Source organism: Haliotis rufescens, unplaced genomic scaffold, assembly GCF_023055435.1.
Source record: "Haliotis rufescens isolate VD_foot unplaced genomic scaffold, xgHalRufe1.0.p SCAF_8, whole genome shotgun sequence".
Lineage (NCBI taxonomy): Eukaryota > Metazoa > Mollusca > Gastropoda > Lepetellida > Haliotidae > Haliotis > Haliotis rufescens.
In genome coordinates, this window is record NW_025964372.1 from 49,218,904 (window position 1) to 49,234,157 (window position 15,254).

General features: G+C 51.0%; 1 protein-coding gene across 5 annotated transcripts in view; it reads right to left on the minus strand.

Moving 5' to 3' along the window:
* Positions 1-15,254, minus strand: part of LOC124115137 (breast cancer anti-estrogen resistance protein 3 homolog) — a 153,460-nt gene that overhangs the window by 32,320 nt on the left and 105,886 nt on the right. For all 5 annotated transcript variants that reach the window (XM_048389966.1, XM_048389968.1, XM_048389969.1 and 2 more), the window contains exon 3: positions 1,733-1,844. In XM_048389966.1, the coding sequence (XP_048245923.1) occupies positions 1,733-1,844 (112 nt within the window). The remainder of the gene's footprint in view (positions 1-1,732; positions 1,845-15,254) is intronic.

Genomic DNA, 15,254 nt, shown 5'->3' on the forward strand with positions numbered 1-15,254 from the left:
TGGTAGGTCACATGACAGTATAGTGAGTCACATGACAGTACGGTGGGTCACATGACACTATGGTGGTCCATATGACAGTATGGTGGGTCACATGACAGTATGGTGATCACATGACAGTATAGTGGATCACATGACAGTATGGTAGGTCACATGACAGTACGATGGATCACATGACAGTATGGTGGGTCACATGACAGTATGGCAAGTCACATGACAGTGTAGTGGATCACATGACAAATGAGACCATGGTAAGGGACCCCGTCCTGCTCCCACGCTTCTTGGCGTCCTGTAGAATCAAACATTTTATTGTCTGCTGTTGGCACTAATGCATCATACAAGACACAGCTGCTTTCCTTCAAACGTTTAAAAGCAATTGGAAAAACTACCATTTTAAAATTCTATGTAATTTCCGGCAATTTCATTGGCTAGCGAGGACAAAATGTTGTGTTCATTACTCTAGGATTATAATTTGCGCGTTGGTTTCTCAATTCACAACTCGATTAACCCTAAATGCTATGTCATCACATACGTGAACCGTGGCCTTCCTCCCACGTGACCACACGTTTCTCCAGAATATCTTGACAAAACACTGGGAAACCACAATCATGACATCAGTTGACCCACATATAATAAATCAGAAACAATGATGGCAGCTGTTCGTCGGCCACCCCTAACCCTGGGGACACACACAAACAAGCCAAACCCAGCATTAGAAACCCACCCCTACCACACAAACCCACCCCTACATCACACCCCAAGTCCTACCAAACACCCCTACCCCAACCACACACCCCCACATCACACCCCCACCACACAAGCAGCCACCATATCACCCCCCACCCCAACCACACACCCCAAAAACACAAGCCAACCCCCATATAAGCCCCCCAACCCTACCACACACCCCGAACCCAACCACGCCCCCCCCACCACATCACACAATCCCACCCCCACCACACAAACCCACCCCCACCACACAAACTAACCCCCACAACACAAGCCCTGTTACACAAACCCATTCCCTCATCACAAGTTCACCCACACCACACAAGTCCACTCCCACATCACAAGCCCAACCCAATATCACATCCCCCCACACATCACAAGCCCGGTTACACAAACCCATTCCCACATCAAAACCCACATCACACCCCCACCCCCACCCCCACATCAGAAGCCTGGTTACACAAACCCATTCCCACTTCACACCCCCACCCCCACATCACTACCCACCCCTATCCCCACCCACACATCAACCCTGTCCATCAGATATGCTTTCCTCGGTACTCCAATGTAACTTCAACCACTCTTGCTGATGAGCTAAAGTGAAATGGGGTTTAACGGTGTGTTTTTGCTGATGAGGCTGTGTTAGCTTGTGTTAGCTCAGTAGGCAGTCTTCTCTCTCTTTAAGGTTATGAAAAAGGGGGATGCACACCACTCAATCGTGCCGTAAACAGAACACGAGGAAGGGGCTAATGCATGTTGACATGTAAGGTGTCTGCAAAAACAGGATGCAACCATTCCATCCGCCTCCGTATGCACCAAATGGTGTGCTTGTTCTAACAGTATCACCTCTGCTATATAGGGAATCCATTATAAATCTGAACCCAAAGTTGGTATGTATTAATCAATTCAAAGAGGATGCAATGGCAAACAAAACAAGTTATAAGAACTAAAACAAAAACAAAACTGGAAGAAAAACAAGGAATAACAACAACGTGTCGCCACCAACCTTTCTGGTACTTGTCCCGTAGGATTCGGAGACTGGAGACAAGTTTGGCTCGGTGAGCGCCGTTCTTGATGCCGAGGTCTCGTATCTCCCCCTCCTGTATGTAGAGCAGTTCCTGGAAGAAGCAGGGAGGGACAGATGGTTAGCGCTGGGGTAATGAGGTGATGAAAGCTGTTCACAGTTACACGCTCACCAATCAGACATCAATGTAAGTGCAGACACAGGTTAATGATGGGATTAACACGTCACTACATTATCCTGGGATATTCTAGAGAAATATGATCATCACTTATTGTGAATATGATAGTGTAAGGATGGATTGATAATTGACTATAAGTTCTACTATTATCAACCTCTGTTAAAATTGAAAGAAAAAGTGGGCAGATTTAATCGTTGAATGTCAGATTCTAGCGTAATCACTGGTACCGGGTAATATAAAAAACCAAGGAGCAAAATCAGTCATTGTCCTAAATTCAAATCTCTGTAGATGAAGCACATGTTCAACTGAAAGTCATTATGGTTCTATATTTTTTCATAAAGTTAAGGGGGCGGTCGGGTAGCCTAGTGGTTAAAGCGTTCGCTCGTCACGCTGAAGACCCGGGTTCGATTCCCGACATGGGTACAATGTGTGAAGCCCATTTCTGGTGTCCCCCGCCGTGATATTACTGGAATATTGCTAAAAGCGGCGTAAAACCAAACTCACTCACTCATAAAGTTAAGAATCTATGGGTCTTGTTTCTGAAATGAATCTAAAAAAATGCTGAAGTTTAAGAAAAAGGGACGTGTTGATATTTTACTGGCATCAACTGAATATCCGCTAGTATTGCCACACATCATGGGAATGTTTTGTTTCCTAGGCTTTGAGGTTTCTTAGAATTCTTTTTCAAGATTTAACACAATTTTGTTTTATCATTTAAAAAAAAAAAAAATTTTGGTTTTAATGCCATGAACAAGTCAGATTATGCTAGTAAGTTACAGGACAGAAGTTGACAGATACAGTGCCATGCTATAAGACGACTTGGACCTTCAGTCTTGGAGCACCGAACAGATTACCAGTGACGCTAAGGAATATCCATCAACAAAGTCAACAAAGTGCTCCATCCTTGGGATGACACCCAGTATAACCAACACACTGTTTATTTCTTTATACCGTGTGTCATGTAGTCTAACGTTTCCAAGATGTTTATTTCTTTATTCTTGTTATAAAATATAAGTTTGGCCCGCACTCTATGAAGGTTCATACTCCACTGAACTCACACAAAGTGAACGTCAATTCTTTAACAGTAATTCACTTTAACATTGCAGGGCTATCTTCTTATGCTAATTCTCCCATTCTTATAGAAATATTTCACTGGTCACTGTTATCAGTTGAAGCACTCACAACATTGCAAAAAAATTGGACTTGAATTTTTAGGTTTTAGGATTATACTAAATACAAAACATACTGTTTATCAAAATAACCATTTATTGTTTATGTTGTTTTTTTTAGGGATAAAAAATTACTCCGATATTTTTCCCTTGCTCACAGTTTTACATTTTCAACCAAAACTAAAGAGGAGTGTTTTATCCATCTTATGAACAGTCTAAATGCAAGAAATACCAGAAAAAATCAGAAAACATCAATACACCATATAGTTAAACAATACCATGTGTCGCGGTATAAAAGGAATTTTATCAAAGTGTGCAAGAGAAAAACATGCAGAGCTTGGACACAACTGAAGTCATAAAGTTGTCCGGAACCATATGTAATATAGGCTAATACAGGGATAGGTTCACAGTGAGGATTATTCTACAATGACTTAATTTAGAGAATTCTTGAATCTGATAGGTTAATTACAGGTTTCAAATCACGACAACATACCTCTGTTTTAAAGAACCTCATCACTGCAAGGACATATTTATAAGAAAGCGATTCATTCTCCATAGGAAGAAGGCAGTTTCAATGAGTAGTATTTTGAATGTGAACACTGCACTAATGGCCAGTTTGTATCTTACCTTTTATATAAACGTGAGCACAATACACTGTTGTTAGCCTTTGAATGGCAACCGTTGTTACTGTTATCTTTCACTACAACTGTGTCAGAGTTGAATATATCACAAGGATCTAAGACAACACGGAACTGACCGTTTCCTACCATACAGTCACAGGAAGTTGCTCAGAGGGGACTTCCTGTGTGTCACTGCAGCGTGACCTTATCACAGAGGAACAACATCCCAGGGCCACGTCCTTGTCATCCAGACCAACTCTTATATCAAGATAGGATCATAAAATGAAATTGAAAATGCCCTTATCACACTGATGCATATCACACTTGGTCTGAGTGTGACCTGTTGTCTGAGAGTGGACCTGTCATCTGAGAGTGCACCTGTCATCTGAGAGTGGACTTGTTGTCTGAGTGGACCTGTCGTCTGAGTGGACCTGTCGTCTGCGAGTGTGAATTTGTGGAAGGTTGGTTGTTGATGTTTACACAACGCCGGGATATTGAACGCAGTAATCATCTCATGCACTTCCTGTACGGCCAGCGTGTTACAACACGGTGTTGTTCCGTGCCTGTTGGCGCCGTGCCGATCCTGCTCCACATCAACCACTACAAGAACTGTTACAGACATAAAACCCTCTTTGTTTCACAGCAGGATAATAACTGCCATAAAATGTAATATTTTCAAGGTTCCGGCTAATTACATTGAGGAGGAGTGTCACAAATACACAGACAAATAACAACCAGAATATGATGCCCACTTACAGATACAAATGGCATCAGACTCCACGAGTGTTCAAAGAGTAGAATGTACAATTACTCCTGTCAATGATCAGTGTACCTGGTGATACGTACAAACATTATTCTCACTTCCCTGTGGTGCATCATTAGGAGGGGAGTTTTCAGCCTTGCAAGCAACATGTTTTCCAGAAATAAATACCAGATGAATACTTTTGTTGTCACTTGTCTAAATGTTAAGGATCCATCTGTTCTAGGGGCATGTATAGAACGAGTGCAAGGTCAGTTCAGCCTGTTTTCTTGTGTACAGGTTACCAAGGTCAAGGTACCAAGGTCAAGGTACCAATCGGTAAGATGAACTTGTTTGTGCTATCAGTGACTTCTAATTTTGTGTGTAAAACATCCTGGTGGAGTTAAACATAATAATAACATTTCAGATTTATTTTGTTTGGGAGGAATGGTAGTTCAACCGGTCTTGTCTGTCTTGCAGTTTAACATATTGTATGACTCTTCATTTACAGAGAACACTCATGTTTGCATTCAGCAAAAACTTTGGGCCGAATTTGTTTTGAACATATAATTCAGGTTGGCAGGTCGAAAAAAAGAAGGAAAAAACAACAATATGATATATTTATATTTTTTCATTTTAGCAATTTGTCATAATTCGTTGAGTATTTGTTTTTAAGATTTATTTTCAACAGGTTTTAGTATTAGTATTTTAAACAATTAATTTATATTTATACTGACAGTGAATTAATTGGAGGAAAGAAAAAATAAGGCTTAGTTTTTTTTCAGTGGACTCATTAACAAAGCATAAAATAAGTTGTGTCAAAGAATATGTAACCTAATTAATATTGGGAGGGGGGAGGAGGACGGGAGAGGAGGGGGTGAGGAAAAAGTCATGTCTATATGTTTTATCTCAAATTTAAAATTTGTATTGACCAAGTTTATTTGTTATGATCTGTTCCTTTCCCTGAATTCACTGAAGGGATACGATGTATTTTTTTCTGCAGAAGACAAACACATTTTTTTTGCAAATGTAGGGATTGTGTAGGCACATCGCCAGCTGTCTAAACGTGGACAGTGACCAGTGAGGGGCACATCACCAGCTGCCAATATGTGGACAATGACCAGTGAGGGGCACATCATCAGCTGCCAATACATGGACAGTGACCAGTGAGGGGCACATCACCAGCTGCCAATACATGGACAGTGACCAGTGAGGGGTACATCACCAGCTGCCAATATGTGGACAATGACCAGTGAGGGGCACATCACCAGCTGCCAATACGTGGACAGTGACCAGTGAGGGGCACATCACCAGCTGCCAATACGTGGACAGTGACCAGTGAGGGGTACATCACCAGCTGCCAATACATGGACAGTGACCAGTGAGGGGCACATCACCAGCTGCCAATACATGGACAGTGACCAGTGAGGGACACGTCACCAGCTGCCATTACGTGGACAGTGACCAATGAGGGGTACATCACCAGCTGCCAATACGTGGACAGTGACCAGTGAGGGGCACATCACCAGCTGCCAATACATGGACAGTGACCAGTGAGGGGCACATCACCAGCTGCGATTATGTGGACAGTGACCAGTGAGGGGTACATCACCAGCTGCCAATACATGGACAGTGACCAGTGAGGGGTACATCACCAGCTGTCTATACATGGACAGTGAGGGGCACATCACCAGCTGCCAATACGTGGACAGTGACCAGTGAGGGGCACGTCAACAGCTGTCTATACATGGACAGTGAGGGGCACATCACCAGCTGCCAATACGTGGACAGTGACCAGTGAGAGGTACATCACCAGCTGCCAATATGTGGACAGTGACCAGTGAGGGGCACATCACCAGCTGCCAATACGTGGACAGTGACCAGTGAGGGGTACATCACCAGCTGTCTATACATGGACAGTGAGGGGCACATCACCATCTGTCTATACATGGACAGTGAGGGGCACATCACCAGCTGTCTATACATGGACAGTGAGGGGCACATCACCAGCTGCCAATAGGTGGACAGTGACCAGTGAGGGGTACATCACCAGCTGTCTATACATGGACAGTGAGGGGCACATCACCAGCTGTCTATACATGGACAGTGAGGGGCACATCACCAGCTGTCTACACATGGACAGTGAGGGGCACATCACCAGCTGCCAATACATGGACAGTGACCAGTGAGGGGCACATCACCAGCTGTCTATACGTGGACAGTGACCAGTGAGGGGCACATCACCAGCTCTCTATACATGGACAGTGAGGGGCACATCACCAGCTGTCTATACATGGACAGTGAGGGGCACATCACCAGCTGCCAATACATGGACAGTGACCAGTGAGGGGCACATCACCAGCTGTCTATACGTGGACAGTGACCAGTAAGGGGCACATCACCAGCTGCCAATACGTGGACAGTGACCAGTGAGGGGCACATCACCAGCTGCCAATATGTGGACAGTGACCAGTGAGGGGCACATCACCAGCTGCCAATACATGGACAGTGACCAGTGAGGGGCACGTCACCAGCTGTCTATACGTGGACAGTGACCAGTGAGAGGTACATCACCAGCTGCCAATATGTGGACAGTGACGAGTGAGGGGCACATCACCAGCTGCCAATACATGGACAGTGACCAGTGAGGGGCACGTCACCAGCTGTCTATACGTGGACAGTGACCAGTGAGGGGCACATCACCAGCTGTCTATACGTGGAAAGTGACCAGTGAGGGGCACATCACTAGCTGTCTATACGTGGACAGTGAGGGGCACATCACCAGCTGTCTATACATGGACAGTGAGGGGCACATCACCAGCTGTCTACACATGGACAGTGAGGGGCACATCACCAGCTGCCAATACATGGACAGTGACCAGTGAGGGGCACATCACCAGCTGTCTATACGTGGACAGTGACCAGTGAGGGGCACATCACCAGCTGTCTATACATGGACAGTGAGGGGCACATCACCAGCTGTCTATACATGGACAGTGAGGGGCACATCACCAGCTGCCAATACATGGACAGTGACCAGTGAGGGGCACATCACCAGCTGTCTATACGTGGACAGTGACCAGTGAGGGGCACATCACCAGCTGCCAATACGTGGACAGTGACCAGTGAGGGGCACATCACCAGCTGCCAATATGTGGACAGTGACCAGTGAGGGGCACATCACCAGCTGCCAATACATGGACAGTGACCAGTGAGGGGCACGTCACAAGCTGTCTATACGTGGACAGTGACCAGTGAGGGGTACATCACCAGCTGCCAATATGTGGACAGTGACGAGTGAGGGGCACGTCACCAGCTGTCTATACGTGGACAGTGAGGGGCACATCACCAGCTGCCAATACGTGGACAGTGAGGGGCACATCACCAGCTGCCAATACGTGGACAGTGACCAGTGAGGGGCACATCACCAGCTGCCAATACGTGGACAGTGACCAGTGAGGGGCACATCACCAGCTGCCAATATGTGGACAGTGACCAGTGAGGGGCACATCACCAGCTGCCAATACATGGACAGTGACCAGTGAGGGGCACGTCACCAGCTGTCTATACGTGGACAGTGACCAGTGAGAGGTACATCACCAGCTGCCAATATGTGGACAGTGACGAGTGAGGGGCACATCACCAGCTGCCAATACATGGACAGTGACCAGTGAGGGGCACGTCACCAGCTGTCTATACGTGGACAGTGACCAGTGAGGGGCACATCACCAGCTGTCTATACGTGGAAAGTGACCAGTGAGGGGCACATCACTAGCTGTCTATACGTGGACAGTGAGGGGCACATCACCAGCTGTCTATACATGGACAGTGAGGGGCACATCACCAGCTGTCTACACATGGACAGTGAGGGGCACATCACCAGCTGCCAATACATGGACAGTGACCAGTGAGGGGCACATCACCAGCTGTCTATACGTGGACAGTGACCAGTGAGGGGCACATCACCAGCTGTCTATACATGGACAGTGAGGGGCACATCACCAGCTGTCTATACATGGACAGTGAGGGGCACATCACCAGCTGCCAATACATGGACAGTGACCAGTGAGGGGCACATCACCAGCTGTCTATACGTGGACAGTGACCAGTGAGGGGCACATCACCAGCTGTCAATACGTGGACAGTGACCAGTGAGGGGCACATCACCAGCTGCCAATATGTGGACAGTGACCAGTGAGGGGCACATCACCAGCTGCCAATACATGGACAGTGACCAGTGAGGGGCACGTCACAAGCTGTCTATACGTGGACAGTGACCAGTGAGGGGTACATCACCAGCTGCCAATATGTGGACAGTGACGAGTGAGGGGCACGTCACCAGCTGTCTATACGTGGACAGTGAGGGGCACATCACCAGCTGCCAATACGTGGACAGTGAGGGGCACATCACCAGCTGCCAATACGTGGACAGTGACCAGTGAGGGGCACATCACCAGCTGCCAATACGTGGACAGTGACCAGTGAGGGGCACATCACCAGCTGTCTATACATGGACAGTGACCAGTGAGGGGCACATCACCAGCTGCCAATACGTGGACAGTGACCAGTGAGGGGCGCGTCACCAGCTGCCAATACATGGACAGTGACCAGTGAGGGACACGTCACCAGCTGCCATTACGTGGACAGTGACCAATGAGGGGTACATCACCAGCTGCCAATACGTGGACAGTGACCAGTGAGGGGCACATCACCAGCTGCCAATACATGGACAGTGACCAGTGAGGGGCACATCACCAGCTGCGATTATGTGGACAGTGACCAGTGAGGGGTACATCACCAGCTGCCAATACATGGACAGTGACCAGTGAGGGGCACATCACCAGCTCTCTATACATGGACAGTGAGGGGCACATCACCAGCTGTCTATACATGGACAGTGAGGGGCACATCACCAGCTGCCAATACATGGACAGTGACCAGTGAGGGGCACATCACCAGCTGTCTATATGTGGACAGTGACCAGTAAGGGGCACATCACCAGCTGCCAATACGTGGACAGTGACCAGTGAGGGGCACATCACCAGCTGCCAATATGTGGACAGTGACCAGTGAGGGGCACATCACCAGCTGCCAATACATGGACAGTGACCAGTGAGGGGCACGTCACCAGCTGTCTATACGTGGACAGTGACCAGTGAGAGGTACATCACCAGCTGCCAATATGTGGACAGTGACGAGTGAGGGGCACATCACCAGCTGCCAATACATGGACAGTGACCAGTGAGGGGCACATCACCAGCTGTCTATACGTGGACAGTGACCAGTGAGGGGCACATCACCAGCTGTCTATACGTGGAAAGTGACCAGTGAGGGGCACATCACTAGCTGTCTATACGTGGACAGTGAGGGGCACATCACCAGCTGTCTATACATGGACAGTGAGGGGCACATCACCAGCTGTCTACACATGGACAGTGAGGGGCACATCACCAGCTGCCAATACATGGACAGTGACCAGTGAGGGGCACATCACCAGCTGTCTATACGTGGACAGTGACCAGTGAGGGGCACATCACCAGCTGTCTATACATGGACAGTGAGGGGCACATCACCAGCTGTCTATACATGGACAGTGAGGGGCACATCACCAGCTGCCAATACATGGACAGTGACCAGTGAGGGGCACATCACCAGCTGTCTATACGTGGACAGTGACCAGTGAGGGGCACATCACCAGCTGCCAATACGTGGACAGTGACCAGTGAGGGGCACATCACCAGCTGCCAATATGTGGACAGTGACCAGTGAGGGGCACATCACCAGCTGCCAATACATGGACAGTGACCAGTGAGGGGCACGTCACCAGCTGTCTATACGTGGACAGTGACCAGTGAGGGGTACATCACCAGCTGCCAATATGTGGACAGTGACGAGTGAGGGGCACGTCACCAGCTGTCTATACGTGGACAGTGAGGGGCACATCACCAGCTGCCAATACGTGGACAGTGAGGGGCACATCACCAGCTGCCAATACGTGGACAGTGACCAGTGAGGGGCACATCACCAGCTGCCAATACGTGGACAGTGACCAGTGAGGGGCACATCACCAGCTGTCTATACATGGACAGTGACCAGTGAGGGGCACATCACCAGCTGCCAATACGTGGACAGTGACTAGTGAGGGGCGCGTCACCAGCTGCCAATATGTGGACAGTGAGGGGCACATCACCAGCTGCCAATACGTGGACAGTGAGGGGCACATCACCAGCTGCCAATACGTGGACAGTGAGGGGCACATCACCAGCTGTCTATATGTGGACAGTGACCAGTGAGGGGCACATCACCAGCTGCCAATACGTGGACAGTGAGGGGCGCGTCACCAGCTGCCAATACGTGGACAGTGAGGGGCGCGTCACCAGCTGCCAATACGTGGACAGTGAGGGGCGCGTCACCAGCTGCCAATACGTGGACAGTGAGGGGCACATCACCAGCTGCCAATACATGGACAGTGACCAGTGAGGGGCACGTCACCAGCCCGCCAATACATGGACAGTGACCAGTGAGGGGCACGTCACCAGCCCGCCAATACATGGATAGTGACCAGTGAGGGGCACATCACCAGCTGCCAATACATGGACAGTGACCAGTGAGGGGCACGTCGTCAGCCCGCCAATACGTGGACATTGACTAGTGAGGGGCACGTCACCAGCTGCCAATACGTGGACAGTGACTAGTGAGGGGCACATCACCAGCTGCCAATATGTGGACAGTGAGGGGCACATCACCAGCTGCCAATACGTGGACAGTGAGGGGCACATCACCAGCTGCCAATACGTGGACAGTGAGGGGCACATCACCAGCTGTCTATATGTGGACAGTGACCAGTGAGGGGCACATCACCAGCTGCCAATACGTGGACAGTGAGGGGCGCGTCACCAGCTGCCAATATGTGGCGCGTCACCAGCTGCCAATACGTGGACAGTGAGGGGCGCGTCACCAGCTGCCAATACGTGGACAGTGAGGGGCACATCACCAGCTGCCAATACATGGACAGTGACCAGTGAGGGGCACGTCACCAGGCCGCCAATACGTGGACAGTGACCAGTGAGGGGCACGTCACCAGCTGCCAATACATGGACAGTGACCAGTGAGGGGCACGTCACCAGCCCGCCAATACATGGATAGTGACCAGTGAGGGGCACATCACCAGCTGCCAATACATGGACAGTGACCAGTGAGGGGCACGTCACCAGCCCGCCAATACGTGGACATTGACTAGTGAGGGGCACGTCACCAGCTGCCAATACGTGGACAGTGACCAGTGAGGGGCACATCACCAGCTGCCAATATGTGGACAGTGAGGGGCACATCACCAGCTGCCAATACGTGGACAGTGACCAGTGAGGGGCACGTCACCAGCTGTCTATATGTGGACAGTGACCAGTGAGGGGCACGTCACCAGCTGCCGATACATGGACAGTGAGGGGCACATCACCAGCTGCCAATACGTGGACAGTGAGGGGCACATCACCAGCTGCCAATACGTGGACAGTGACCAGTGAGGGGCACATCACCAGCTGCCAATACGTGGACAGTGACCAGTGAGGGGCACATCACCAGCTGTCTATACATGGACAGTGACCAGTGAGGGGCACATCACCAGCTGCCAATACGTGGACAGTGACTAGTGAGGGGCGCGTCACCAGCTGCCAATATGTGGACAGTGAGGGGCACATCACCAGCTGCCAATACGTGGACAGTGAGGGGCGCGTCACCAGCTGCCAATACGTGGACAGTGAGGGGCACATCACCAGCTGTCTATATGTGGACAGTGACCAGTGAGGGGCATATCACCAGCTGCCAATACGTGGACAGTGAGGGGCACATCACCAGCTGCCATCAATACGTGGACAGTGACTAGTGAGGGGCGCGTCACCAGCTGCCAATATGTGGACAGTGAGGGGCACATCACCAGCTGCCAATACGTGGACAGTGACCAGTGAGGGGCACGTCACCAGCCCGCCAATACATAACAGTGACCAGTGAGGGGCACATCACCAGCTGTCTATACGTGGACAGTGAGGGGCGCGTCACCAGCTGCCAATACGTGGACAGTGAGGGGCACATCACCAGCTGTCTATATGTGGACAGTGACCAGTGAGGGGCATATCACCAGCTTCCAATACGTGGACAGTGAGGGGCACATCACCAGCTGCCAATACATGGACAGTGAGTGGCACATCACCAGCTGCCAATACGTGGACAGTGAGGGGCACATCACTAGCTGTCGATATGTGGACAGTGACCAGTGAGGGGCACATCACCAGCTGCCAATACGTGGACAGTGAGGGGCGCGTCACCAGCTGCCAATACGTGGACAGTGAGGGGTGCGTCACCAGCTGCCAATACGTGGACAGTGAGGGACACATCACCAGCTGCCAATACATGGACAGTGACCAGTGAGGGGCACGTCACCAGCCCGCCAATACGTGGACAGTGACCAGTGAGGGGCACATCACCAGCTGCCAATACATGGACAGTGACCAGTGAGGGGCACGTCACCAGCCCGCCAATACATGGATAGTGACCAGTGAGGGGCACATCACCAGCTGCCAATACATGGACAGTGACCAGTGAGGGGCACGTCACCAGCTGCCAATACATGGACAGTGACCAGTGAGGGGCACGTCACCAGCCCGCCAATACATGGATAGTGACCAGTGAGGGGCACATCACCAGCTGCCAATACATGGACAGTGACCAGTGAGGGGCACGTCACCAGCCCGCCAATACGTGGACATTGACTAGTGAGGGGCACGTCACCAGCTGCCAATACGTGGACAGTGACTAGTGAGGGGCACATCACCAGCTGCCAATATGTGGACAGTGAGGGGCACATCACCAGCTGCCAATACGTGGAAAGTGAGGGGCACATCACCAGCTGCCAATACGTAGACAGTGAGGGGCACATCACCAGCTGTCTATATGTTGACAGTGACCAGTGAGGGGCACATCACCAGCTGCCAATACGTGGACAGTGAGGGGCGCGTCACCAGCTGCCAATACGTGGACAGTGAGGGGCGCGTCACCAGCTGCCAATACGTGGACAGTGAGGGGCACATCACCAGCTGCCAATACGTGGACAGTGACCAGTGAGGGGCACATCACCAGCTGCCAATACGTGGACAGTGACCAGTGAGGGGCACATCACCAGCTGTCTATACATGGACAGTGACCAGTGAGGGGCACATCACCAGCTGCCAATACGTGGACAGTGACTAGTGAGGGGCGCGTCACCAGCTGCCAATATGTGGACAGTGAGGGGCACATCACCAGCTGCCAATACGTGGACAGTGAGGGGCACATCACCAGCTGCCAATACGTGGACAGTGAGGGGCACATCACCAGCTGTCTATATGTGGACAGTGACCAGTGAGGGGCACATCACCAGCTGCCAATACGTGGACAGTGAGGGGCGCGTCACCAGCTGCCAATACGTGGACAGTGAGGGGCGCGTCACCAGCTGCCAATACGTGGACAGTGAGGGGCGCGTCACCAGCTGCCAATACGTGGACAGTGAGGGGCACATCACCAGCTGCCAATACATGGACAGTGACCAGTGAGGGGCACGTCACCAGCCCGCCAATACATGGACAGTGACCAGTGAGGGGCACGTCACCAGCCCGCCAATACATGGATAGTGACCAGTGAGGGGCACATCACCAGCTGCCAATACATGGACAGTGACCAGTGAGGGGCACGTCGTCAGCCCGCCAATACGTGGACATTGACTAGTGAGGGGCACGTCACCAGCTGCCAATACGTGGACAGTGACTAGTGAGGGGCACATCACCAGCTGCCAATATGTGGACAGTGAGGGGCACATCACCAGCTGCCAATACGTGGACAGTGAGGGGCACATCACCAGCTGCCAATACGTGGACAGTGAGGGGCACATCACCAGCTGTCTATATGTGGACAGTGACCAGTGAGGGGCACATCACCAGCTGCCAATACGTGGACAGTGAGGGGCGCGTCACCAGCTGCCAATATGTGGCGCGTCACCAGCTGCCAATACGTGGACAGTGAGGGGCGCGTCACCAGCTGCCAATACGTGGACAGTGAGGGGCACATCACCAGCTGCCAATACATGGACAGTGACCAGTGAGGGGCACGTCACCAGGCCGCCAATACGTGGACAGTGACCAGTGAGGGGCACGTCACCAGCTGCCAATACATGGACAGTGACCAGTGAGGGGCACGTCACCAGCCCGCCAATACATGGATAGTGACCAGTGAGGGGCACATCACCAGCTGCCAATACATGGACAGTGACCAGTGAGGGGCACGTCACCAGCCCGCCAATACGTGGACATTGACTAGTGAGGGGCACGTCACCAGCTGCCAATACGTGGACAGTGACCAGTGAGGGGCACATCACCAGCTGCCAATATGTGGACAGTGAGGGGCACATCACCAGCTGCCAATACGTGGACAGTGACCAGTGAGGGGCACGTCACCAGCTGTCTATATGTGGACAGTGACCAGTGAGGGGCACGTCACCAGCTGCCGATACATGGACAGTGAGGGGCACATCACCAGCTGCCAATACGTGGACAGTGAGGGGCACATCACCAGCTGCCAATACGTGGACAGTGACCAGTGAGGGGCACATCACCAGCTGCCAATACGTGGACAGTGACCAGTGAGGGGCACATCACCAGCTGTCTATACATGGACAGTGACCAGTGAGGGGCACATCACCAGCTGCCAATACGTGGACAGTGACTAGTGAGGGGCGCGTCACCAGCTGCCAATATGTGGACAGTGAGGGGCA